Source organism: Chelonia mydas, chromosome 1 (assembly GCF_015237465.2).
Source record: "Chelonia mydas isolate rCheMyd1 chromosome 1, rCheMyd1.pri.v2, whole genome shotgun sequence".
Taxonomy (NCBI): domain Eukaryota; kingdom Metazoa; phylum Chordata; order Testudines; family Cheloniidae; genus Chelonia; species Chelonia mydas.
In genome coordinates this window covers 133,110,692-133,138,121 of record NC_057849.1, presented here as the reverse complement: position 1 = coordinate 133,138,121, position 27,430 = coordinate 133,110,692, and the positions used below count along the sequence as shown (strand labels likewise).

Sequence of the window (27,430 nt, the reverse complement as noted above, 5' to 3'; positions counted from 1 at the left end):
GACAAATGTGTAGGTAATTTAATTAGCGTCTAAATTTTAGGGTAACTATGCCTGACGGTTAGCAACACGCATCTGCAACATGCATAGACAGGAGGTGTACGTCTTCCTACCTATCAGGTCCATCTGTTTAGAGTCCTTAACCTTGGGAGTGGATTTGAATATGCCCTGCTAGCCTCTATAGTTCACTGTGGTTACGACGAGAGAATTTGCGGTCAGATGGGAGTAAAAACCCTCAAATGCCTGCACTGAAACAAAGCAACGGTTCTCCATGCGATCCACAGTAGGCTGTATCAAAGTTGGCATGCTCCAGAGAACCTCAGCAGGCTATAGGAGTGCATCGTTAACAGGGAGGCTGCAGGATATACAACAACCTACGTGTGTTCTCCTGCAGAAACTTGGCTTGAATACCCAGGGAAGCAGCCATGTGCCGCAAAAGGTACACCCTGAAATCCTCCGATGCCAAAGGGGAGGAAGAGCCAGGCACTTCAGAATCATTTAGGGACAAAGATGAAGCAGTTAACAGTGCCAGAGCCAGAGCTTGCTCCAGGATTGACAGTCCTAATGGGATGACTCTGGAGGCTCCATGAGGGGACAGATCACCAGTGCCTGGGCCTGTGGCAGACCGATGGTTACAGCCACACCTGCCCAGTGATTTTGCGTTACAGAAAGATGAGAAGTGGGACTTCCATGACCAAGAAGCATCCCACAGATTCCATAGAGGCCACTAGTATGGGTTAAACATTGGTGGCCCGTATGCGCCAGGCCAGGAGACCCCGTCCCAACCACAAGACCAGTGCTAATCCTGGTACCCATAATGCTCCATGAATGGCCACCAATGCAGGTCAGGCGATGGAGAAAGAGAGTGGAAGAAGATCCCGACTTGGATGTCAAGGAGTCCCAGGTTTCAGGGGATAAAGGTGGAGCCAGCACAAGGGTGCAAGCAACCAGTCTGACTCAACTGTAGTGGAGAACGAAGAGGGAACTGGTACCAACAGTGAAAACAGTACCACAAACACCAAATGTGCCTCTCGGCATTTCTGGTGTCAGAAGCAGTATTGATCCCAATGTTGGCAGCAGTACCAAGTTGACTGACGGTGCCAAAGTGGAGAGCAGTGAGTACCACCCCAGTAACATTGGTGGCATTGACAACAAGGGTGCCAAAGAAGTTCCTGATGCCAGTACTGAGCCCGGTACTGGCCCTGCTTCCACTGACCATGGAAGGGAAACATTGAATGCGATGCCAACAGACCCACAGGTTCAGCAGCCCAACAGAGCTATAAACGATACAGCCCTGGCAAAGTCCTGGACCAAGGGAAAGGTTGGAACAGAAAGGAAGATGAGGTCCGTTGCCACCTGATCTGGAAACGGCTGGTGCCAGCATCGCCTTTGTTGGTACTGGACTCAACAGACGCTCCAGGGCCGGAACCGGAGTCGACAGTACGGAGCTTCTGACCTTCCTGAGTGATACTAGGGACCAGCTCACAGGACCTGCTCCCTCCCACACTCCAGCATTCATACCATGCTCCTTTGGGAGGAGAGAGACGAGTCCTCACGTGATCTGGAGCAATCTCAATCAGTCTTATGCAACCTTTTCCTCAGCACACTCAATGAGGAGCGATTCCTCTATCTCTTTGGAGAAGCATGAGTTCCAGAGCATGAAGCTGCAGCACTCTCAGAACATGAGGGCAACCTCTGAGCCAACATAGATCTCAGTGATGATGATGGCTGCATAGCCTGTTCAAGCAGCTGCTGCTTTAGATGAAGATCCCTGAGGATGAAGGCCATCTGAGTCCATTTTGTGAACGATTTGCAAATCAACCACCACTGCTCAACGTGGACTTTGCCTAAGCACAGCAAGCATCATTGTTGGGGATTGCTCCCCTACACAACAGACAATGTTTAAACCTCGGTGAAGGCATCACCAGGGAAATACTTAAATGAAAGGTAATTAACACTAAACTAAAGGTACTAATTAACTATATACAACTAGAAAAGTCACTAAGAAATAAAGAGGTTGTGAGATTAGGAACCACACAGAGCTCTGACTCCAGCCACGGGCTACAAGAAGCAGCTGAGAGGGGTCGCGGTGGCACCACCTCATATAGCCAGGGGAGGGGCTACAGGCACGAAGCACAAGTGCCGCCATCTATGGGTACCGCTAGGCAAAATTCTCCAGCTCTGGTGAGCTGGGTTGGCACACACCTAAGTGGAAGACATAACTACATCTACTTGAAGAAGAAATATTAGATTTCTTTTTTTAAACACATTTCTGAAATTACAATTATAGGGTACTGCAACATTAACAGAAAATCACAATGTTCCAATCATGCCCAGAATCTAAAAGCCATCTTCCTGTAATTCACAATTGCTCACCAATGTGTGGAAGCAATGTCACAGTAACAGGAGCAAACATTAGACATTGTTTACAAAAACCAACAAAGAGGGGAACTATAGTCATTCAGATTTTCAAAACAGACAATGAACCATTTTAGCAGCCCAAATAAGCTGAGTCTAATTCTGCCCTCCATTATTGCCCATGCAACTCCACTGACTATGTAAACAGATGAGGCTATGCAGGGAGGTTTATAGCAGCTGTGAAATCCCAGTTAATCTTCCAAGCAGAGTTACACTTAGGATCTGCTTTTGAATAAAACACTGATTACCACAGCTACAGTGGATCATATGGGCATACTCTAATTACCCATTTAAAAACTGCTTAAATTAAGGGCAGTAGGTTTGACACACACCCCCACACACACTTCTAAAACACTTGCTTTCAAAGGCTTAGTTTCTAATTCACTTATCATATTTTGCCTATAGCTTTCTCTTGCCCTTAAACAGGTGATAAACGTACAAAAGATTCTCAATTTTAAGTTTCCTAACTGGAATCTTACTAGAAAAACACCACCACAATGGAGCAGTAATGGTTTACCTTCTGGAAGTATATGGCTATTGACGTTTCTCTCCACTTTGGAAAGAGGAGTAGAAGAAAGACGTCTGGAGGAAGAGACTCTTCTTCGTGGAGTAGTTAGATGATTTTTCAAGACATCATCATGCCCAGGTGTCACATATCTTGGACCTCTCGGACTGCTAAGAGAGAAATGCTGAGAGCCAAGGTTGTCTTCTACAAACATAACTCTGTGTTGAGAAGCCAAAGGGAATCTAACAGCATTTCGTAAAGCTAGAGGGGACGTTGTTGGTGTCCTGCTTGCAACTGCACCTTGAATGACTCTATGCTGGTAATTTCTGTAGGCCTCTTCCAAATACTCTGCCTCTTTTTCTAGTTCTTTTATCCTAGCTTTGGATTTGGCGACAAATTCAAGGTCAGAATCTGGAGAAGAGTTGCAGGTCCGTGAATGCTGGCGATAACCAACGTTTGGAACATCATCCGCCACAACAATATCAGTAACAGCCCGGTTCTTCAAGAAAACACCATCTACATAAATGTCATGAGGTACAATCCTATCACCAGTGAAGTCAACGACAGAACGATCAACAAGAGAAGGTTTGGGATTCCGATACACTTCATTCTCTAGAACTACGTAAGTAAAAATTTCACACAGAGAGACAGAAAGAAAAAAGCACCTATGAATTTCAGGAAAAATCAGAAGAAATTATTTGAATTATGATTTAGTCACATGATTCTGATGAGAAATTGATGACAGAGGATTTTAAATACAAGGGTTTTTCATTTGAAACGTAAATCATAACCATTAAAAATAAAAAGTTGTATTCAACTACATTTGATGTTGCTGCTAACAGTTGCAAGTTATCAATGATTTATGTTTACAGAAATTAATATTCAGATCAAATTGAGACAAAAAATAAAATCAGAAAAAAGTTTCATATTTTCTGCTACTACTTCAGTTATCACTGCACCTTAATAATACACACTTATCAGACAATTCCATAGAATGCAATGACACTTGATGACAGCAGCTCTAGTAAGCCACTCAACCCCATTTTTCAATGGTTTATAACTTGTCTGTTTTAAATTATATCAAAGCGAAACATGGCATGCAGGCTGTCAGCCTAAAAAAATAAGTATTGTTTCTGCTATTTTTAATTGAAACAAAAATATGAATTGTTAACTGATATATATATAATATATATAAAATCCAAACACACATTACTAAAAACAGCTGCAAAATAAAATTAATTTAATTAAACTTGCAAACTGTTAGAGCCCAGTCATGTGCCACTGATTTCAATGGGAACAGGGGCATGCCCTCATAATGCTTAAATACCCAATATATTAGTCTATTAAAACAACAAAATCAAAACAACAGAACACCAAGATATTGCTTTCACTGTAAAGTTTAAGGTGACTCCCTTCCACTAAAGATTAAAAGAAAACAGCACTCACTTTATATTTATTTTTGATTACAAATATTTGCACTGTAAAAAAAAATAAAATGTATTTTTCAATTCACCTAATACAAGTACTGTAGTGCAATCTCTTTATCACGAAAGTTGAACTTACAAATGTAGAATTATGTACAAAAAACCCTGCATTCAATAAAACAATGTCAAACTTTAGAGCCTAGAAGTCCAGATATTTACATGCCAAATGCACTAAAGATTCATATGTCCCTTCATGCTTCAACCACCATTCCAGGGGACATGCATCCATGCTGATGATGGGTTCTGCTCGATAACAATCCAAAGCAGTGTGGACTGACGCATGTTCATTTTCATAATCTGAGTCAGATGCCACCAGCAGAAGATTGATTTTCTTTTTTGATTATTTGGGTTCTGTAGTTTCTGCATAAGAGCGTGGCTCTTTTAAGACTTCTGAAAGCATGCTCAACACCTCATCCCTCTCAGATTTTGGAAGGCACTTCAGATTCTTAAATCTTGGGTCGAGTGCTGTAGCTTTATCTTTAGAAACTTCACATTGGTATTTTCTTTGCATTTTGTCAAATTTGCAGCGAAAGTGTTCTTAAAATGAACAACATGTGCTGGGTCATCATCCGAGACTGCTATAACATGAAATATATGGCAGAATGCAGGTAAAACAGAGCAGGACACACGCAATTCTCCCCCAAGGAGTTCAGGTACAAATTTAATTAACACATTATTTTTTTATCCAGAGTCTTCAGCATGGAAGCATGTCCTCCGGAATAACGGCAGGAACATGTGAGGCATATGAATCTTGAGCTCATCTGGCACATAAATCTCTTGCGATGTCAGCTACAACAGTGCCATGCAAAGGCCTGTTCAGGTGACATTGTAATTAAGAAGTGGGCAGCATTATCTCCTGTAAATGTAAACAAACGTGTTTCTCTTAGCAATTGGCTGAACAAAAAGTAGGACTGAGTGGAATTGTAGGCTCTAAAGTTTTACACTGTTTTGTTTTTGAGTGCAGTTAACCTACATTTATAAATTGCACTTTCATGATAAAGAGATTGCACTACAGTACTTGCATGAGGTGAACTGAAAAATAATATTTCATTTTGTTCATCATTTTACAGTGCAAATATTTGTAATAAAAAATATAAAGTGAGCACTACAACACAGAATACGAAGTGAAATCAATTTATTTGAAAATGTAGAAAAAACATCCAAAAATATTTAATAAATTTCAATCGTGATTAATTTTTTGAGTTAATCATGAGTTAACTACGATTAATCGACAGCCCTACTTTTTATATTAAACTAGATGCAATTATCACCACCATCACAAAAGGCATTACAGATTTTATTTGTAAAATAAAAGTATTATTTAAAAGAAAATAATTCATATTCTAAAGACAAGAAATAAAAAATAATACATTAAAATACAATTAATGAGTTAGAAATTAGATGGTTTTGTTATGGAATATTCATTTCCTTATGTTTATTAGGAATGTTTATCTTGACAGTGCAAGATTTATTATATCCATAAATATTCATTTCCTTGCTTTTAAAGGCTTGAGTTTTATAAATGATGTCTTAGGTAGCTACATTTGTGACATCACAACCTTAACTTTTTTTTAGTTTTGGAATGCAATTATCAGTTACAGACTGAGCCCTCACAATCTGAACTACTTTTCAAGCCATTGGAAATGTTTGCAAAAATGAAAAATCCTTTATAAAGTCAGTTTAAAAACATCTAATAAATACTACAAACCTGTCTGTGTTTGTTTCAGCTGCAATTTCAAATCTTCAACCTGTACGTTTAGCTTTCTAATAGTAGTTTCATAGTCTAACAGCTGGATCTTTAATTGTGCACAACGTTCAACCTGAAACAGATTTTGGAAAAAAAAAAAATTGTCATACAAATGTGAACAAGTACTGAAGATGAGAAAAGGTATCTCAACCCATGAAGGCGTCTTTCTCTCAATGCTTTTCATAGATTCCAATGCCAGAAGAGACCATTGTGATCAAGTCCGACCTCCTGTATACCACGGGCCACAGAACATCTTCAAAAAAATTCCTAGAGCATTTTTTAGAACAACATCCAAACTTGATTTAAAATTTTTCAATGATGGAGAATCCACTACAACCCTTAGTAAATTGTTCAAAAGATTAATCACCCTTCATTGTCAAAAATGCATGTCTTATTTCCAGTCTGAAGTTGTCTAGCTTCAACTTCTAGCAACTGGATCATCCTATACCTTTCTCTAATAGACTGAAGAGCCCATTATCAAATATTTGTTCCCTCGGTATATAGTTATAGACTATAATCAAGTCAGTCCTTAACCATCTCTTTGTTAAGCTAGATTGTGCTCTTTGCGTCTATTACTATAAGGCATGATTTCTAACCCTTTAATCATTCTCAAGGCTCTTCTCTGAACCCTCTCCAATTTATCAAAAAGAAAAGGAGTACTTGTGGCACCTTAGAGACTAACCAATTTATTTGAGCATTAGCTTTCGTGAGCTACAGCTCACTTCATTGGATGCATACTGTGGAAACTGCAGAAGACAATATATACACAGAGACCATGAAACAATACCTCCTCCCACCCCACTCTCCTGCTGGTAATAGCTGATCTAAAGTGATCATCAAGTTGGGCCATTTCCAGCACAAATACAGGTTTTCTCACCCTCCGCCCCCCCCCCCCCCCCGCCCACACACAAACTCACTCTCCTGCTGGTAATAGCCCATCCAAAGTGACCACTCTCTTTACAATGTGTATGATAATCAAGGTGGGCCATTTCCAGCACAAATCCAGGTTTTCTCACCGCCCCACCCCCCTCCAAAAACCACACACACAAACTCACTCTCCTGCTGGTAATAGCTCATCCAAAGTGACCACTCTCCTTACAATGTGCATGATAATCAAGGTGGGCCATTTCCAGCATAAATCCAAGTTTAACCAGAACGTCTGGGGGGGGCAGGGTAGGAAAAAACAAGGGGAAATAGGCTACCTTGCATAATGACTTAGCCACTCCCAGTCTCTATTTAAGCCTAAATTAATAGTATCCAATTTGCAAATGAATTCCAATTCAGCAGTTTCTCGCTGGAGTCTGGATTTGAAGTTTTTTTTGTTGTAAGATAGCGACCTTCATGTCTGTGATTGCGTGACCAGAGAGATTGAAGTGTTCTCCGACTGGTTTATGAATGTTATAATTCTTAACATCTGATTTGTGTCCATTTATTCTTTTACGTAGAGACTGTCCAGTTTGACCAATGTACATGGCAGAGGGGCATTGCTGGCACATGATGGCATATATCACATTGGTGGATGTGCAGGTGAACGAGCCTCTGATAGTGTGGCTGATGTTATTAGGCCCTGTGATGGTGTCCCCTGAATAGATATGTGGGCACAGTTGGCAACGGGCTTTGTTGCAAGGATAGGTTCCTGGGTTACTGGTTCTGTTGTGTGGTATGTAGTTGTTGGTGAGTATTTGCTTCAGGTTGGGGGGCTGTCTGTAGGCAAGGACTGGCCTGTCTCCCAAGATTTGTGAGAGTGTTGGGTCACCCTTCAGGATAGGTTGTAGATCCTTAATAATGCGTTGGAGGGGTTTTAGTTGGGGGCTGAAGGGAACGGCTAGTGGCGTTCTGTTATTTTCTTTGTTAGGCCTGTCCTGTAGTAGGTGACTTCTGGGAACTCTTCTGGCTCTATCAATCTGTTTCTTCACTTCCGCAGGTGGGTATTGTAATTGTAAGAATGCTTGATAGAGATCTTGTAGGTGTTTGAGGTGTAGGTGTCTGTCTGAGGGGTTGGAGCAAATGCGGTTGTATCGCAGAGCTTGGCTGTAGACGATGGATTGTGTGGTGTGGTCAGGGTGAAAGCTGGAGGCATGTAGGTAGGAATAGCGGTCAGTAGGTTTCCGGTATAGGGTGGTGTTTATGTGACCATTGTTTATTAGCACTGTAGTGTCCAGGAAGTGGATCTCTTGTGTGGACTGGACCAGGCTGAGGTTGATGGTGGGATGGAAATTGTTGAAATCATGGTGGAATTCCTCACTTCAATCTCTCTGGTCATGCAATCACAGACATGAAGGTCGCTATCTTACAACAAAAAAAACTTCAAATCCAGACTCCAGCGAGAAACTGCTGAATTGGAATTCATTTGCAAATTGGATACTATTAATTTAGGCTTAAATAGAGACTGGGAGTGGCTAAGTCATTATGCAAGGTAGCCTATTTCCCCTTGTTTTTTCCTACCCTGCCCCCCACCCCCCCCCAGACATTCTGGTTAAACTTGGATTTATGCTGGAAATGGCCCACCTTGATTATCATGCACATTGTAAGGAGAGTGGTCACTTTGGATGAGCTATTGCCAGCAGGAGAGTGAGTTTGTGGGGGGGGGGGGGGTGAGAAAACCTGGATTTGTGCTGGAAATGGCCCACTTTGATCATCATGCACATTGTAGGGAGAGTGGTCACTTTGGATAAGCTATTACCAGCAGGAGAGTGAGTTTGTGTGTGTGTGTTTTTTTTTTTGGGGGGGGGGGGTGAGAAAACCTGTATTTGTGCTGGAAATGGCCCAACTTGATGATCACTTTAGATCAGCTATTACCAGCAGGAGAGTGGGGTGGGAGGAGGTATTGTTTTATGGTCTCTGTGTATATAATGTCTTCTGCAGTTTCCACAGTATGCATCCGATGAAGTGAGCTGTAGCTCACGAAAGCTCATGCACAAATAAATTGGTTAGTCTCTAAGGTGCCACAAGTACTCCTTTTCTTTTTGCGAATACAGACTAACACGGCTGTTACTCTGAATCCAATTTATCAACACCCTTCTTGAAGTGTGGGCACCAGAACTGGACACAGTATTCCAGCAGTGGTCGTACCAGTGCCAAATACCCTCTCTACTCCTACTCAGTTCCCCTGTTTATGCATCCCAGGATCACACTGTCACTTTTGGCCACAGCATTACACTGGGAGTTTATGTTCAGCTGATTATATTCAGCTGAGTTACTGCTTCCCAGAATAAAGTCTCCCATTCTGTAAGTATGGCCTACAGTCCAGCGTTGCTAAAACACAGGCACTTCCTAAAAAGTATCAGGCACTGCATATGTATATGAACACATTCCAAAAGATTAGCACAGGTACATCCTGATTAGCACAAGGTAAGAAGGTTTGACAGAAGTGATGAATAGGGATGTGTTGCCCGAGACATCTGGAGCAAGGTACAAGAGGAGGTAACAAATAGATGTGTAGCGAAGCGAAGACTCACCGGTGCGGCACCTCCTGCTGGTCGTCTGGGAATTAGCTCTTTTCCAGCCTCAGAGTGACCTCTGCTGGCCGGTGTCTTGCTTGCCTCAGGCCCCGTGTCCTTCCCAGACCCTGGTACTCCTTATCTCAGGGTTCTGCCCCAGCAGTTTCCTCTTACTCCGGGTCTCCCCTCCCAGGGGAACCCCCAACTCTCTACACCCACCTTACCTCAGTGGCTACTGCCAGTAGTCATCTAGTCCCCTCTCTGCCTCACTGGGGCAGACTGCAGTCTGTAATGGCCATTCATCATTGACAAGGGGTTAGGATCTGCTGCCTTTGCCTATCCTCGAGCTGCCCTTCTGCAGCCCCAGTACCTTTTCATAGGCCTTCATCAAGGCCTGCAGCCTGGGAGTTTACCAGGCTGGAGCTTCCCAGCTCCCTTTGCCCTTCCCCAGCACTGCTCTGCTTCAGGTACCTTGCTCTCAGGCAGCTAGCGCTTCTCACTCCAAGGCTAGAGTGAGACTCCTCCAGCTCCTGGCCCCCAGCCCTCTTGTAAGAGCCAGATGGACCCTGATTGAGCTGGCCACAGCTGTGGCTGCTTCCCCCAGCTGTTCTCACTCCTCTTATTTCAGGAGCAGGGTAACCACCCCACTACACGATGGTATGGACAAGGTAAGGTGGTACTTATGTTGTTTGTCTCAGTCTATAAATGTTGGTGTAACTCGTCATAACCCTTTGTGTGGCCAAGGGGACAGCAAAAATTCCTGCTGCTGACTGAACTGCCCCTTGCAACTTGGCACTCATGTGTTAGTCCACCCGTAATCACTGAGCCAGGGCACTAGTACTGTGCCTGGAAGGCAAGAAATCTGGCTGAGTGCCTTTGCCACCTAACCGTGCCTGAGGCTTCTCTTTACGAGTAGGGCCCTACCAAATTCCCAGCCATGAAAAACATGTCACAGATCATGAAATCTGGTCTCCCCACCATGAAATCTGGTCTTTTTGTGTGCTTTGACCCTATACTATATAGATTTCACAGGGGAGACCAGCATTTTTCAAATTGGGGGTCCTGACCCAAAAGCGAGTTGCGGGGGGGGTCACAAGGTTATTTTGGGGGGGGGGTGCAGTATTGCCACCCTTACTTCTGCGCTGCATTCAGATCTGGGCGTCTGGAGAGCGGTCTCTCTTAGCCGGGCACCGAGCTCTGAAGACAGTGCCCCACCAGCAGCAGCACAGAAGTAAAGGTGGCAATACCATACCATACCATGCCACCTTATTTCGGCTGCCCAGCTCTGAAGGCAGCAGTGCAGAAGAGTGGCGGCTGCAGACTGAGAGCCCAGCTCTGCAGGCAGCAGCACAGAAGGGTGGCAATGCCATACCATGCCATCCTCACTTCTGCACTGCTGCTGGCAGCAATTCTGCCTTCAGAGCTGGGCTCTCGGCCAGCAGCCACCACCTTCCAGCTGCCCAGCTCTGAAGGCAGTGATGCCGCCATTAGCACGCAGAAGTAAGGGTAGAAGTACTGCAACTCCCCCAACAATAACCTTGCGACCCACCCCCCCACAAGTCCTTTATGGGTCAGGACCCCTACAATTATAACACCATGAAATTTCAGATTTAAATAGCTGAAATCATGAAATTTACATTTAAGAGCCTATGATCGTGAAATTGACCAAAATGAACAATGAATTTGGTAGGGCCCTATTTATGGGTAACATAGAGGTCTGCTGAATTAGCAGGCTGCACTATCTGCTAGTGCTGATAACACTGGAGCTCCAAGAACAGAAGCACTGAGCAGTTGCAACAGCTTAGCAGCCTGAACAGCGTTACCACAGCAACAATGTTCCAGCCTTCAACACTTAACAACACTGCAAACTTTACCAGTGATGATTTTGTTTTCTTCCAGGTCACTGTAAAAATGTTAAATAGCACAGGACCCTAGAACCGATCTCCGTGGGACCCGAGTGGAAACACACCTGCTTGATAACGATTACCCATTTATAATCACATTTTGAGGCCTATTAGTTAGCCAGTTTTTAATCCATTTAATCAGTTCCATGTTAAATGGAGTAAATATTTAGTTCTAGTTTTTTAATCAAAACGTCATGTGGTACAAAGTCAAACACCTTACAGAAGTCTAAGGTCAACACTATTATCTTTATCTACCAAATCTGTAACCGCATCAAAAAAAGATATCAAGTTAGTTTAACAGGATTTATTTTCCATAAACCCATATTGATTTGCATTAACTACATAACCCTACTTTAATTCTTTATTAATCGAGTCCCTTCTCAGACACTGCATTATCTGGCCCAGCTGGGATCAATGTTAGACTGACAGGCCTATAAATATCCAGGTCACCCCGTTTACCCTTTCTAAATATTGGCATTACATTAGCTATCTTCCAGTCTTCTGGGACTTCCCCAGTGCTCTAAGACTTATTGAAAATCAACATTAACGGTCCAGCAAGCTTTTTTAAAACTCTGGGATGCAAATTATCTAGACCTACTGATTTAAAAATTTCTTGACTTTAGTAGCTTTGGTTTAACACCTTCCAGAGATACCAGTGGAATGAACAAGTGTTAGCATCACCATATAAGATTATACCCCAGTTTTAACCCCAACCAGAACAGAAATATTTATTGAACACTTATGCCTTTTTTAAGATTATTATTGATAACTATACCATTTCCATCTAGTTACAAACCAATACCACTGTCAGGATTCTTTTTGTTCTTAATATATTTTAAAACCTCCATTTTATTGTCCTTAACTCTGTGGTCCACAGATTTCTCCTTGTGTCCCTTGGTTTCCCTTAATAATTTTATACAATTCCTAACTTCTGAATTATATTCATTACTATCAACTTCCCCTTTCTTCCATTTGTTTTACACACACACACACTTTTTACAGCTGCCCTCAATTCACCTCTAAACCAGTTCAGATTTTTAACTAATATGGCCTTCTTCCTCCATTGTGGGTTTGGGGCCATCCACTAAAGGTGTTCTTAAATGATTCCCAACTATCATTCACATTTTTCTGACAAAAATCTTCCTCCCAGCTGATCTGGCTCATAACTGTTTTCAGCTTTGTGAAAGTGGCCCTATTATAGCACCACATGTATATACTACTGGTCTGGACTTTACTCTGTTTGTATATTATAAATATGATCAAATCATGATCACGTGTACCTAAGCCACCACTAATTTTTCATTCTGTGACCAGTTTCTCTTTATCCATTAGGATAAGGGTTAATAAAGAATTCCCCTGTGTTGGCTGCAACATTTTTCCATTTCTACCAGCACAGATACATTAATTTTGATGAAAATGAGCTAGTGCTTCCAGGTCCAGCCAAATTTGTATTTTTTTTTTTTCCAGTTTCACCAGCAGTATAGACCTATAGTAAACAAGTACTGAAAAATCTTAGGTTTAACACAGGTTTGTTTGGTTAATTTTTTAAAAATTGTATTTATTTTTAAGAAAAAATTGAATTAAAGCACTCCAACACCTCCTGCAATGGGACAGGTGTAAGTGTTTACAAAATGACAGAAAAAAAATCTTATACTATTAAGATGAAAAGAGAAGAATTTACCTCACTTTGCAGTTGCTTTTCCAGAAGTTGTTTATGGGTTTCAAACTCATCCTGTTCCAGCTTTTTAGCATGTTCAACTCTCCTCAGTTCTGCCTGACAGGCTACATGTTCAGCTGATGGCTGAGTTAACTCTTTCACATAAAAGAACAATATCAGGAGATATTTTATAAGATACTTAAAAATGAACACTCACTATTTATAACCAACTCCTGGAAACTTAAAACTGAAATATTTTTCCTGACTACAATAGGCCTTAAAATAGTAAAACTTAATTTATATTCACTTTTTGGGGTATCTGTTTCTTCTAGAGACTGAACTTTGTGTGCCTCCCTCTGGGCAGTTATGAGCTAGACAGGAAGTTTTCTACTCTGCAAGTTATTTACCTGAATCAACTTGTTCCTGTCTTATCTGAACCTGAATGTACTGCTCATCTGTGGTCTTCAAACACAACAACGTTTTATAAATGTAGATGCGCATTACAAGACAATAGATTATTATTCTACAGAGATCAGGTCTACCAAAATAGTCATTTGCAGAAGCCTTTGTCCTCTACTAACCACAATAAATAATGCCGTGGTTGAAAAAAAATGCTGTTTTGGGAGATGAAAGGAAAGAGAGGGTATTATCAACAATTAGTATTTTTGTATTTTAGTAGCACCTGAATGCAAAGTTCCATTGTGCAAACAGTGAGAGACTTCCATAAAAGTGCTTACAATGTAAATTTGACAAGACAATGATCATTGTCCCCATTTTACAGATGGGGAAAGGCGACAAAGAGATTACATGACTTGACTGAGATCACGCAGGAAGTCAGTGGCAGATCTGGGAATTAAACCCAAGTTTACTAATTCCTAGTCCAGTGCTGTAACCACAAGACCAGCTTTTGGAAAGTGAAACATAAAAAAATCTACTATAATTAAGGACTTGTGGTCCTCTGAGGAGAAATAGATGAAGAAAATAGAATTGACGTGCTTTTACCACTGTCCCATGAAGTGTCCAGGAACACTAATAAAAAAATCATCACCCAATACTTGTGATACTAGGAACTTTGGAAAAAACAAAGATAAATGAAAAGACAAAACAGGGATAAGCAGGAGCAAAACCAAGTATTATAACAGTTTTTTAAAGCGGAGTGTTAATTTCATTTTACATATATTCTTAAATTTAGTAGCCTTTTAACAGTCATGAAATAAAGTGTTTACTTTAATGGAAACCTTCTGTAAAATGAGGAAAGGAAAGTTATAAAATATGTTAAACACTAACTGTCTCGGAAATGCAGGTTTTCATTGCGAGTCTCCTCCAGTTGTTGTCTAAGTAGTTTATTTTGCACCTGAAGCTCCAGTTTCTCTTCCTTTAACAAGGGATAGTCCGCAATCTCTTTCAATTTTTCTGTCAACAACTGATTCTGTTTGTTTACCAATAGCACCTGCGCCTTTACTGAATCCAGCTCCAGCTAAAAAACACGTCACAGACTTCTTAAGGTGTTTCTCAAGAATATACTTTGTACTACATATTATTCCTGAAAAGGTATCACAAAACAGTTCAAATGTACTAATCAAACAGTGTAGTCTCCAAATTCAGGCTCACAATTACCTCGAGCTCTTTTGCATGTGATACAACTTGTTTGAGTTCTTCCTTCTTTGAATTAACAGCAATGGTCTCTTCACGCAACAGCATAGCCTTCTCTGTAAGGATCATAAACAGTTTCTGTTGGTTAATGTGTATCTCACACCAAAAACTACATAAAAAGAATATTAAGGTTGCAAAGTCAAACACTCAAAAGTGAAGAAAAGCCAGAATTAAGGTTGCCAGAGCAACCTTAATTTGGCAAGGTTTGTGCATATGCATGATACAGTCTTTAATTACATGATTACATATTATTTTTGCCAAAGCACCAGCTTAGAAGTCTAAAGATGATCCTCTATTTCTCCAACTTCAATTAAATACACTATATTTGTTTACAAATACTGCTTTGTTGCCTCTTATTACAAACTGGCTGTTGAGTATCTCTGAAAGAGATTAGTTACCTTTATTCTTTTTCTCATCTTCAGTAACCCTAGTGGTTCTGGTTATATATTCTTCCTTCAACTCGAGTTGATATCTAGGGGGGGAAAAAGTTACTAAACACCACAGCAAAAGAATTCTGAATGTCCCCAGACTCAGCTTTAACTACCTATCAAACTGTCTATATGCTAATTACAGTGGAACTTCTTCAAGGCCCTGACCTGCAAATGCTGAGTGCCCTCAAGTCCCACTGAAATCAATGGAAGCTGTGGGTGCTCAACACTTTATAGGATCAGGCCCTAATTAAATTGTAAGTATTTTGAAGCAGTTAGCCTATCTTCCTGCGTCTTTGTACAATGTCCAGGTCACTGACGCCCTAATCGTGATTGCAGTACTAGAGTATACAAATAAATAAATCCTCACTTTTCTGATCACTCACTTTATGATTTCCAGACAAAAAAGAGCAGTTTATCCCCAGTGCTCAGCAAAGATTAATGGTACTGAACACAGTCAATATTCACATTAAGTCTTCATTATTTTTCAAATATTTTAAAACATATATATTAGAATTGAAACTATACAATTGTCAAAAATGTGATTTTATAATCCAAATTGAATTATTCACAAGTCTCCCAACTTTTATATCCAAAGTCAACCATTTTCTGTAACAGAAATTCATTAATCTGAGTTCCATTAACTGTATGTGTTTATTTTTTCTTTTGTTTGGATTTATAATGATTCTTTCCCTCTAAGTTTTGTAATACAAAATAATAGCTTTTATACTTTAATTTTTGTATGCCACATTTTAATTGTCAGACAGGATCCTAGAGCTATTGATAGATAGCTAAATACATTTTGTAATAAGTAGATACAGACTAAGATCCTCAGGACAGAGATTGTGTTTTCCTGTGTGTTTGTACAGTGCTTAAAATATTTTGGACACTACTGTAACATAAATAACACTCTCCATTAAAACAGTCCCTGATAAGATCTGAAAAAGCTCTACAAACATTAACAAATGAAGCCACTAAACCCTATTTGTGAGGTAGGTGCTCCGTTTAGCATTTAGTTACTTTAGTATTAAATAGTAATTTACTAGATAAGTAAAACAAGGCACAGGGAGATGACATGTTTGCCTAAGGTTGGTCACTTCGTGGCATCCATCTAACTGCCCTCTGTTCCTAAGCCACTCCGTTTCAGGTGACACTTCATTCTCACTGAAATCAATTGCCTTATACCTCTCCTCTACAATTTGAATAAATCCATGTTAGAAGAGGCAGTGCTTGCACTGTTCATTATTAGGTAATAGGTCCTGGCTGAGCTTGTGGATAACCAGGTGTTTAGCTGGTGAGTGGATTTCCTCCCCCTGCCTAGAGGGCTGATTCATTTCATTCTGTGGGCATGAGCAATCATGTCCTGGGAGCACTTTCTTGCAACAAAACAATCAGCAGGCCTCAGATGATCACTGCTTATATCACAGAGATAGAGTACAAAAGAATCTCAGGTTAGGTGCCATCATTTTCCACTGTCAAACAGCTGATGCCATACACATCTCATTCAGATGCCTGTCCTGGCTGCTGGCCACCAAACATGAAAACTGCAAGGAAAATACACAGACAAATGACATAGGGCCTCTTCCTCCATTGTCCATGTAAATCAAACTGTGATCATTGCCCAGCAAAGAAGGGAGGAACAGAGAACATTGCTTATCCTACCCAGTCTGTGCAGCGCATCAAACCCTGAAGCTTTTCTCCAAGAGAACACTCAATCACTTCCAATTCTTCAGCCCCAATGACTAAAGACAGAAATGAAGTTTTGGGAGGCAGTGGTCAAGATTAATATTTTTTTAGAAGTGAAGGTCGAGATGTTATTTTGGAGGTACAAGTGGATTTATTTTTGGGTACTGCTGAATTTGGAGGAGGAGAAAATTTTGTGAAGAGATATGGATTTTGCAGTGAGGAAAAATGGATGATTTTGGAGCTAGGCAAGATGAATTTGTGGGGGACAAAGATGGGTCTTGCTGGGAAGAGGAGGACTTTTTTGAAGGGAAAAAGAAGCTAGTTTACAAAGAACTTTTTAAGAACAGGGTTTTCTTTGGTTGTTTTCAGGGAGCTGGGAGCCAGCAGAAAGGTATGGCCTATGACATGTACCAGTCTGCACCAAACAGCTGGTATTTCAAAAAATAATTCTCAGGGTAAGAAAATCCCTTTACATTTCCTTTTTAAAAAGTGTCTCATCCCGCCCCTTCAGCAAGTAACCCTTGAAACTCCCTTAATATTGGCTTCATACACCTTGCCTCCTTTCAGTTTTTCAAATTACTCAATATTTCAGCACTGGTCAAAAGAGATCACCAACGATACTCTGCATCTGCCTATCCAGCAGCCCTACAGATTCATGTCACTTTTTCTTCACAGACAGGGAGACTGAAAGTGTGAACTGTTAAAATTCTATAGCCCTATGGACAGAAGAACGTCATTACATAGTGAGTTTTTTCTACCTGTTAGAAGGCATAATTGTTTTAACTCTTTTGGTTATGAAATGTATTCACCACATCTTATAAGATAAATAAGTCACAAACTGATTAAAATAAAAATGCTAAGTGTTATATATTCAAGTCTTGCTTTTTTACAGTTCTCATTGGTAATTCCCATGGCATTTTTAGCATTCTATTCTCATGTGAAATATATATTCTCTATTAGAGACAAAAGAACAAATTACTTCAGGAGTTCATTCCTAAGCTTTTGGTCGTAAGTCTCCTCAATGTTCTTCACAGCTATCTCCCGACGTCGAAGCGCATCATCAACAGCTTTATTTTTTTCTTCTTGAAGTTTCTGAGCCCTGATATAATGAGAAATATACTGACACTGAACAATTATATTTATGACATGCCAGAGTTTTCAAAAAGTTTTTTTAATCACACAACATTTATGAAAGTCAAAAGTGTGAGGGTTAGCTTGGGGCAATTTAAAATTCTGATCAGATCTATCATTATCATTCGCTAAGAAAAATGAAAAGTGATACATACTAAGCTGTACTGTTAAAGAGACAGACTGATCAACTGTATCAACAACCAGATTTGCAACTGCTGAAAACTGAAAGTATTACAGTAAGGATGCTGTTTAGTTCTTCCGTTTTAGAAAGGGTGCTCAGCTCACTACTCTATCAGCACCCTCTGCTGGCTAGACAAGAAAGTAACTTTTGTTAGTGGGGAAATAGCTTTCTTCTTTCTTGCCTACAAAAAAGACAAGATGCTGACAGATTAGAGACTGTTGGAAAGCAGGCAAGAATTAGTTTTGGGGTTTTTTAATTACAGAAGAAACACACATCTTTTATTAAATGTGCACTCACAGTACGTATCATGGCGATACCAACATTACAAATGTAAATTTGTCACTACAGTTGCCTTGCTGGTGCTGGGATTACATACTGCTTTTTAAGTTAATGACTTCAAAGCAGAAGTCCAGTTCCTCAGTCTCTCTGAAGTAGTGCCAGGCTCTTTTGCTGAGAACAAAATAGGCCTCTTAGCACAGAATGCCCCTACTGCTAGATGCAGCTGCATATTACTCAAAAGTAGCATATCATATTTAGAGATAAATAAAACAAATTTCAATTTCATAAAAATTGCAACATCTTGAGACATGCTTTCTACAAACAAAACAACACCAGAGGTAAATGCATGACCTAGAGTGACTCACAGTTCAAAACCTTCAATTCTTTGCTTTAGTTCTGCCTCTCTGGTTCTTATCATTTCAATATCTTTCAGCAGACTTTGTCGTTGTGTATAAACCTCCTTTGCTTCAATCTACAACAGAAAATATTACTTCTATTCATTTTATTTTTACACAAAAAACTGAGATTTAAATTAAAATAATTTCCAGTAAATTCAAAGAGAGTGGCAACAGCAGCAAGACATAACAAGACATCAATGGTATAAAAATTAGAAACATAAATGTTACAGACCTCGCTCCAGGAACTGGTTTGATCCTGACAAATATTATTTGCATAGCTTGCTAGTAACAACTGATTTGTACTAACCGGGGGCTCAGTCACTTCCTTTACGGATGCCCCCCGACTTACGCAATCGTTCCATTCCGGAAAGCCTTCCGTAAGTCAAATTGTGCATAAGTCGGAAACGTATACCCGTATGTTAAGCAAAATTTTCCACAACTCGAAAATCCTATCTCTGGCTTATGGAACTTTTTTAGTAAGTGCGAATTTGCGAAATTCGGGTCTCACGTAATCCGGGGAGCGTCTGGTATTCTACTTGATTTAGGGTTAACACACTTGAAAGTTATTACTTACTATCAAGTAATGTATCTTTTAGAACGCTGCACAGATTCAAAAGTCATAAAACAAAAAGAAAGATTTATTTATAACACAGAATTACCACACACAAATACAAACTTTAGAATATACCAAAACTGCAAGAGAAAAAGCAAGTATAGGTAAAAGTAGTTTTGTCCCTATCTTAACTAGATTAACAAAAAAGAATTAAAGAGACAAGGTGCGTGAGGTAAAATCTTTTATTAGACCAACTTCTGTTCTTGAGCAAGAGAAGCTTTCAAGCTTACACAAAGCATTTGTCCAATAGAAGATATTACCTCACCCACCTTGTCTCGCTCATATGCTGGGACCAACACTGCATACAAAAAAAATATATATAAGAAACTTTAAAAAACCTGATAAATGTACAGTTAACAGAGAAAATGCACTCTGTATTCTTGCTTTAAAACTAAACTTTCTTCAAAATACTGGTTCCATTAGCAGCTGCCTCCAATTCTACATTCTAGACTATCCAAACCAAACAATACCTTCTAAAAGAATCTTCCCTATGACCATAATGGCAATACCAGATGTCACATCTACAGCCCAGTTCTTACTAATAAAAAAACTCTGTAGTTCTTAGCTTTAAAAAGAAACAAAACATGTGCCTCTGCAGAAAGGCTATGAGCATGAAGACTGAATGACCTCTTTATCCCAAAGGTGGTCCTATCAAATTTGCAATTCAGGTGCATTGTACAAGTGTCGGAAAAGTTGGAACAGCCACTGTCTCCTGTTCCTGTGTTTTGGATAACTAGAGAAATTTGATCTCTGGTGCTTTTCCTGAGATTACATTCTTCTACTGAAAAGATCTACGTGATCTTTTATCTGCAATACAAAACCACTTAGCACCGTGGAGCTGCTAGTCTCTTTGCTGGGACAACCCAGCCAGTAAATGAAGCGTGTACTTGGTCTCAAAGACCAAAAACCGACAATAACACCCAGCATCCACAATCGTTCACTTGACAAATCTTCTGATCCAGACCTTTTTTAATAACTGAATTAATTTCATGTTCATGAAAGTGGGAGTAATAGCATAAGGTAGGCAGATTTCATAAAAGTTTCTAAGGACATGACTATGAAGGAAATTAAGTTGTCACAGGGTGAGAGGCAAAGTTTTGTCATGGACCAGAAAAACAAAATACAGAAAAGAGGAATAAAATGCCTAATTTTCAACATCGCAGGAGGTCAAAAGCAAAGTGCTCAAAAATCCATATTAGGACTGGTGTTACTCAATATAAAAATTAATGTTCTGGAAAGAGAGGGAAACAGTAAGGTGGCAAAAATCTGTAGATGACACAAAATTATTCTGTTTAGTAAAGAATAGAGCAGATCCAAGACAGCAACATGGTGGCAGGCAAAATTCCTTGTAATCAAGAGAAAAGTAATAAACATTGGGAAGAACAATCTGAACCACACATACACATTTTTGGATACTAAATTAACAGTGGATTAAATTACCATGCTGTAAAAAGATCTCAAAGTCATGGACTCACACATCTGATCAATGCATGACAGTGGTCAAAAATGCAAACAGCACCTTGGGTTATATTAAAAAGGATAGCAAATACCAAATAGATAATAATGTAATTATATACATGAATGTTATGTCCACACCATGAATACTGTATTCCATTTTATTTATATTTTTTTCTATTTCAACTTCTAAAAAGAAAACTACAATAAGAAAAACAGAAAGTCATAACATCCATAATAAACAGAAAAGAAAAACCTATAAAGTAGCCATCTAGGACTGCCATTAAAAATATCCTCAATACTCTGAAAGGAGAATAGGGATTCATACATATAACGATACCTATATTACATTTACTCTTCTTCTGCAGCACCGCAGCTACTCCAATCTATTTACATATTTATACCATACTCATCACCATGGTCACTGAGAACCTGAAATCACTAAACATACCAATCTGCGTGGTGCTTTCCTGATGTGGGATTAAAAGAGAACTATTGAACTCTTTTTCACTTAGGACCCAGCGGGATCTGAATGTAGTTCCTTCAAAGATCAAAGGGCAATCTCATTAACTAACTGAACCACTTAGCACTGGATCCAATTATTATTTTTAAACATTACCTCCTGTTGTTTTTGAAGTCTTTCAATAGCACTCTTTTCACGAGCAATCAGAGCCTCTGACTTGGCTTGGTTTGTCCTTTCAAACTCTCGACGCAAATCAGAAACTTCTTTCTGGCATCGTGCTTTCTCTTCCATTCTAATCTTTGCTATTTCAACCTCTTTGAAATGTTGTAACTGTTACATGTAAGAAAAGAACAAAGTAAATATCCATCACTTGATCACAAAAAAGTTAAACAAAATCCTCTCTTTTAGGTTAAATTTGACGTTCAGACATATGCACTTACTTGCAAATAGCTTCTTTACACTGTTGATCACTGTAGCATACTGAATTCCCTTTGAGAAACTATACAGAAATGTCTAATTAAATGTGTTAATCTTTTTAGTCAATGTATGTAAACTTCTCTGTGATAAAAGTACCTTTGAAGCATATATGACTGAAAGGTCTTCCATATTTACACCTTCCATCTAGGATCTCAAAGCAGATTACAAATATAGATAATATCACCTTTAGGCATAAGTAAGCTAGATATAGGGCACTGCACTAAAGGGGTTTCCACTGCTCTCTGTGCTTGAATTGTGTTATTTTTTTTACTCACTCCTGTACATACAGCAGGGGAACAGAGCAAGAGATGAGGTAAGGCAGCTAATTAAATGTCCCACTCTCCAACCTGACGCTCTGTGACTGGCAAATAAAGAATGCCACATTCCCTAATTCTTCTTCTGACTGGGTCTCCATTCTCGTCCCATTCCCAAAGAACCATGTTTGCCTGGTGGTGGGGCCAAAGGCAGAAGCAGACCTGCCTTGAACTGCTCATGCCCACTGGAAGTCAATCTTTTGGGCACAGAGCAGATGTGGGCCAGAGAAAGAGGAGTCGTCCTCAGCCAGGGAATTCTGAGCACTACTGGAAAACTGTGTGAATACAAATGGAAGACTTAGGGGGTCTGTTCGAGTGTGTATGACAAAGAGGGATTGAGCTATCTGAGGAATGTGCATGCATTTCTGCCTAGGGAAGAGAAAGTGTGTGAGTGTACATATATGAGTGGGAGGGAAAGAAAATAAATGGGATTGCAAGGATGCATAAGAGAAAGTCAGAGAGAAAATGGATGAAAGAATGCAAGTGAGGCAGAGAATGAATGGGAGTACTAAATGAAAGAGAATAGGGAAAATGTGAAAACAGAGAGAAGACAGAAGTTAGATAGGAAAAAAGCATAGCCCGGGACCTCTGATTAGGGAATTAGGGCCTATGCACACACAAACTTGTACTGAGTTAGTTAAACCATGTGCAACCCCAAGTGTGGAGACACTTAAAATTGTTTACAGATGGCTTACATTGATTTAATTTACACCTTAAGACACTAAAGAATCAATTTAAACTAAATTGCTATAAGCCATTTCTAAACTGATTTATGATTGTCCACACAAAGGGTTGCACCAATTTAACTAAACCAATGCAAAGGTTTCTACACAAAAACTTGCCCAAGCCTTTAGTGACAGTAAGATCATGTCTATATTGGGGAATTATACACAAAAAATCCCCACTAGTGCTACCACTAATTCAGCTCATGTAACCAAGGCACCAGGAAGTTCTGATATATTTACCCCCCTAAAGAAAGATGATACAAGAGGTTTGTTTATATTGTATCCCCATGTCTAAGAGCAGCTCTCAAGGATCTGTTGTAGACATGTTGCCCAAAGGGATTTTTTGTTAAACTTGAGGTAATTATATTCAGTTGTTTTGGGTTATAACATAAAAAACAAAATGCTCTATTATTTATTGTGACTGCCTTTTTATTTCTCCATGACATTAAGATATGGCTGAACTTTGAAAGTTGATACTTTGCATATGGTATTTCGGGAAAGAAGTGACTTTATAAAGGAAAGAGGGAAGTTAAATTCTGACTAAAAGTCTGAGCATGTTCAATGGGCACAAATTTTTAGCACAACCAAATGAAGTCCCAGTCCTTTTGTGATATTTCATAGAGGATCTTATGTTAACACAACATCAGTGTTGCAACATTAACTTGACCATGCTGCACACTTAGTATTTTCCATTTCTGTTTTTCTTGTTAAACGTATACCATAATATCTACAGTATAGTAATTGTTTCCAAATCAATATTGTAGTAAGAAGCTTAACTTTTCCTAATACTTGAATTATTTATTTTATGTGACATTTTTTGCATGTAATTTTCTTGTTTTTAAGAAAAAGATTGCTTTAAGTGTTTAATAAAGATTGCATTTCGGTCCCAATTAGGCTTTGAAGCTTGAACTTCAGTGAGGTTCATAGCGACAGAGAATGGTGAATTGCCTCTTATTGCTGTTATTGTTTAGATGATATAAATTCAGTTTATTTTTAAGACAATCTTAAAATTTGCAAAATATTGCAGAATGCAGAAAAAAATTGCAAAAGATCCTAAAATCATGAGATCCACAATATTTTTCACATTTTATGATTTTTCTATTCTCCATGTAAAGGCAATGCTGTTTTGGAGGCTTTTACTATGTAGTTTGGTGAGATATTTTCAGAAACAATGAGGAGTCTGGTGGCACCTTAAAGACTAACAGATTTATTTGGGCATAAGCTTTCATGGTTAAAAAAATCCACTTCTTCAGATGCATGAAGTTTGAATGAAACTGGACTTTGAATGAAAAAACATGTTTAAAAAAAGATAAGAAATGCTGACATTAAAGAATCATCACGTTTTCCATAACTCATACTTCCCTTTCTAATAGATTAAGGGTAGCACAAAATAACATATACTGACTTATAACACTGAAATATAAAAAGAAGACTTGTTAATAGTAAGATTAAGAGCTTTGATAATTATAAATCTTTCAAAAGTGTAGTTATGTATAATGAATGACTGTAGATAAGGTAACACTTAGGCCAAGGCTTTGGTGGCATAAGTGTGGTTTTGCCAATTCTTCTTTTACACAAAATCGCTAATCTGCTTAACATGTTATTGCTAACAGAACAAAGGTAACACATGGTGTTGGAAGTAGTAACTAAAAGAAACACAAACATGTAATGATAACTAAATTAACCCTTTTCTTGGGAAGACCCAGGGCAGGGTGACACAAAAACAGAAACTGCAAAACCAGCAGGGAAAAATGCAGAAGTTGGGTAACTGAATCTTGTGCATGTGTAATGTACGGGTTACTTAAAATGTAAAAGGTTGATGTGCTGATGTAAAAGCCGACTGGATAAATATTAAAGTAATCTATAATGTAGAACTGTATAAAAGACCTATGGGACCATGTTTACTAACTGGAGAAACACCAGATCAGAAACTGAAGAATAGGACTGAAGAACCAGAAAAAGGGATCGGAGAAACGACAACTATCATGGAAGATGGCCCAGAATGTGGTTACCAATTCTGTCTTCTCTGTTATTTGTCCAATACATATGTATGACCGGATACTATACATAACAACAATTCTGCCTGAAATTGTATAAATAAAGGCAAAAATTGACTCAGCTTAAATTGGGTGGATTTATGACTCAGTTTCCCAACTTTTACCCCCAACAGAGAACATGTAGTTTTTGCATATATAATAGATTGGCATGACTCATTTCTGATTCAAATTATTAGAAACATTACAAATTTGCAAAATAAAATGAACACATCCCCAATCCCTCATTTCCATGACCACTGATTTCTAAGTTATACCTTTTCAGACATTTCTGTTTGAAGCTGGTCCTCTATTTCTTTTCGATATTCAATGAGTTTCACTTCTAAAGACTCAAATTTCTGATGCTGGGGATAAATGTCTGCAAACTGTTCATCAATCAGCTGAAGTTTCTCAACTATATAAAGAATAATGCAATGTACCATCACATAGAAATATTACATTTAGTAACACTGTTGCTCCTACCTAAGATTTTAGGGCTCCCTGTAGGTTTTAACTACCCATGCCTAGTTTCTACTGAAAAGCTACCAAGGAAGCTGTGAAAAGAAATGGTCACTTAAGACATGAAAAGTGTGGACATTCAACAACATGGTTGGAAACAAGCCACCTAGGTACTTCACAATATGGCACGTGGTCCAACTAATTGTTTATGTGCAAAAAGTTGGAGGTAATATTTAAATTACCAGGATAATTGATTAGGATTGTAGCCAACCTCTCTCACTGTTCTCCCAAGTAAAATGTGTGCCTGGCGGGAATTGGGCAAGAGGAGATAAAGGAGCCTGAAACCAAATGGCACCTTCCTGCCCCACAACTGCTGCATATTACCCTCTCAGATGGAATCTCTTCAGCTACTAAGGCAGACATGAAGCTCTGATTTCAAACAACAGGTGCCTGTAAATTATATTGTATAACTAACTTCAATAACAATGCACTCCAATGAACAAATCAACTAGATGGTTTTTAGTAATGGAATTACCAGTATGTCCAATTTTTGTCTTATGCTATGACTTTTGGCACTGGAAACAATTAATAAATTATATTATAATTAGAACTGGGAAAAAACAATTTGCCTGTCCAAAAAAAATTTTCAAGATCTCAAAAAATGTTCTTGTTCTGCCTCAGGGCAAAACTTAGATTTTTTCCATGAAGAAACAAGAGAAGGATACACGTGCATCAGAATAGAAAATGGCCCAGTGGTTAGGGTACTCACATGGGATGTCAGAGATGTAGGGATTCACATCCCAAGGGAGTGCCCTTACTACTGAGCTATTGACTATTCTGTGGTGGGTCTCTCATTTTCACCAGATGTTCCATCCTGGATCTCATGAAAGTTTCCTTGAAAAAATTATACATTCCTGCAAAAAGTTTCATTTTCAATTAACTGATATTTTCTGCTCCCGCTCCCCGCCACAAAAAAAAAACCCACACACACACATACACACACACAAAATTTATAACTCCCAAACAACTCTAATTATAAATTTCCATAAACTAAAAATTATTTAGGCATATGCTCTTTGAGGCCTATAATACTAAAAATAATACATTTAGGATGGATGGATGGATCTGAATACATAACGTATTTGAACTGAAGACCCAAATCACAGCAAAACTTTTGTCTTACACTTTCCTGGGCTTATTTTAGAATACCAGAGAGGGATGCAATCTAGTGTCTATTATTACGTCAGGCATGGGCAAGGGCTGAATGGATACAGTATTGAGCTATCTGAGGAAAATAGTTTATGAAAGCTCTATTTACCAAGAGATTCTCTATAAGGAGGTATTGAGCTTGTCTGAGTTTCTGTGTTGCGACTTTCCTTACATAGGTGATGCTCTGTCAGCTCCATTAACATCTGTATAAGAAAACCTTAGAGATACAGTATGTTAGTTACTTTTCTCTTCCACAACAAACTGAAATTTGAAGGCAGAGACAACTCTTTTACAAGACAAAGAAAAAACTAAATGGTGAGAGGATGAAATTATTGCCAAAGAACACAAGAAATCATTCAATAAAATCAGTGTAAAAATTCTAGAAAGAGTATATTAATAGCAAGCATGCTCGAGTCTCCCACAATCAGCATACCTTGACCATTTCCGTTACCTTTACCACCAAACTCATTGAGGGAACAAATTACCATCACCACCAATACCTGAAATCAACAAGAACTGCAGGTGTTTGGTGCTTCTGAAAATCAAGCCACTTTTGTTTAGGTGCCTAAATACAGAGTTAGAAGTCTAACTTTTGGGACCAGATGTGAAAATTGTGCCCTATATGAGCCAGAGGCAAATTAAATGAAAGTTTATCTTGGTGCAGGCCTAAGCTGCCCAGCAGGCAATCAAGGGCCATGCAAATCGGGAGAGGTGCCCCCTCCCCTGGCCCGGTCCAGCCCTGCCAGAGCTACTGCGGCCGGGGAGAGGTGCCTC

General features: G+C 39.2%; 1 protein-coding gene across 26 annotated transcripts in view; it reads right to left on the bottom strand.

The window, feature by feature from the left end:
• Positions 1-27,430, bottom strand: part of OFD1 (OFD1 centriole and centriolar satellite protein) — a 61,716-nt gene that overhangs the window by 28,540 nt on the left and 5,746 nt on the right. For 14 of the 26 annotated variants that reach the window (XM_027822593.3, XM_037900433.2, XM_037900450.2 and 11 more), the window contains exons 6-16: positions 26,766-26,873; positions 25,267-25,403; positions 21,596-21,769; positions 18,876-18,982; positions 17,899-18,018; positions 15,204-15,277; positions 14,770-14,861; positions 14,440-14,629; positions 13,177-13,307; positions 6,113-6,224; positions 2,933-3,538 (exon numbers count right to left, since the gene is read on the bottom strand). In XM_027822593.3, coding sequence (XP_027678394.2) covers positions 2,933-3,538; positions 6,113-6,224; positions 13,177-13,307; positions 14,440-14,629; positions 14,770-14,861; positions 15,204-15,277; positions 17,899-18,018; positions 18,876-18,982; positions 21,596-21,769; positions 25,267-25,403; positions 26,766-26,873 — 1,851 coding nt within the window. The remainder of the gene's footprint in view (positions 1-2,932; positions 3,539-6,112; positions 6,225-13,176; positions 13,308-14,439; positions 14,630-14,769; positions 14,862-15,203; positions 15,278-17,898; positions 18,019-18,875; positions 18,983-21,595; positions 21,770-25,266; positions 25,404-26,765; positions 26,874-27,430) is intronic. The other 12 variants (XM_037900502.2, XM_043537840.1, XM_043537841.1 and 9 more) reach the window with 4 other exon arrangements.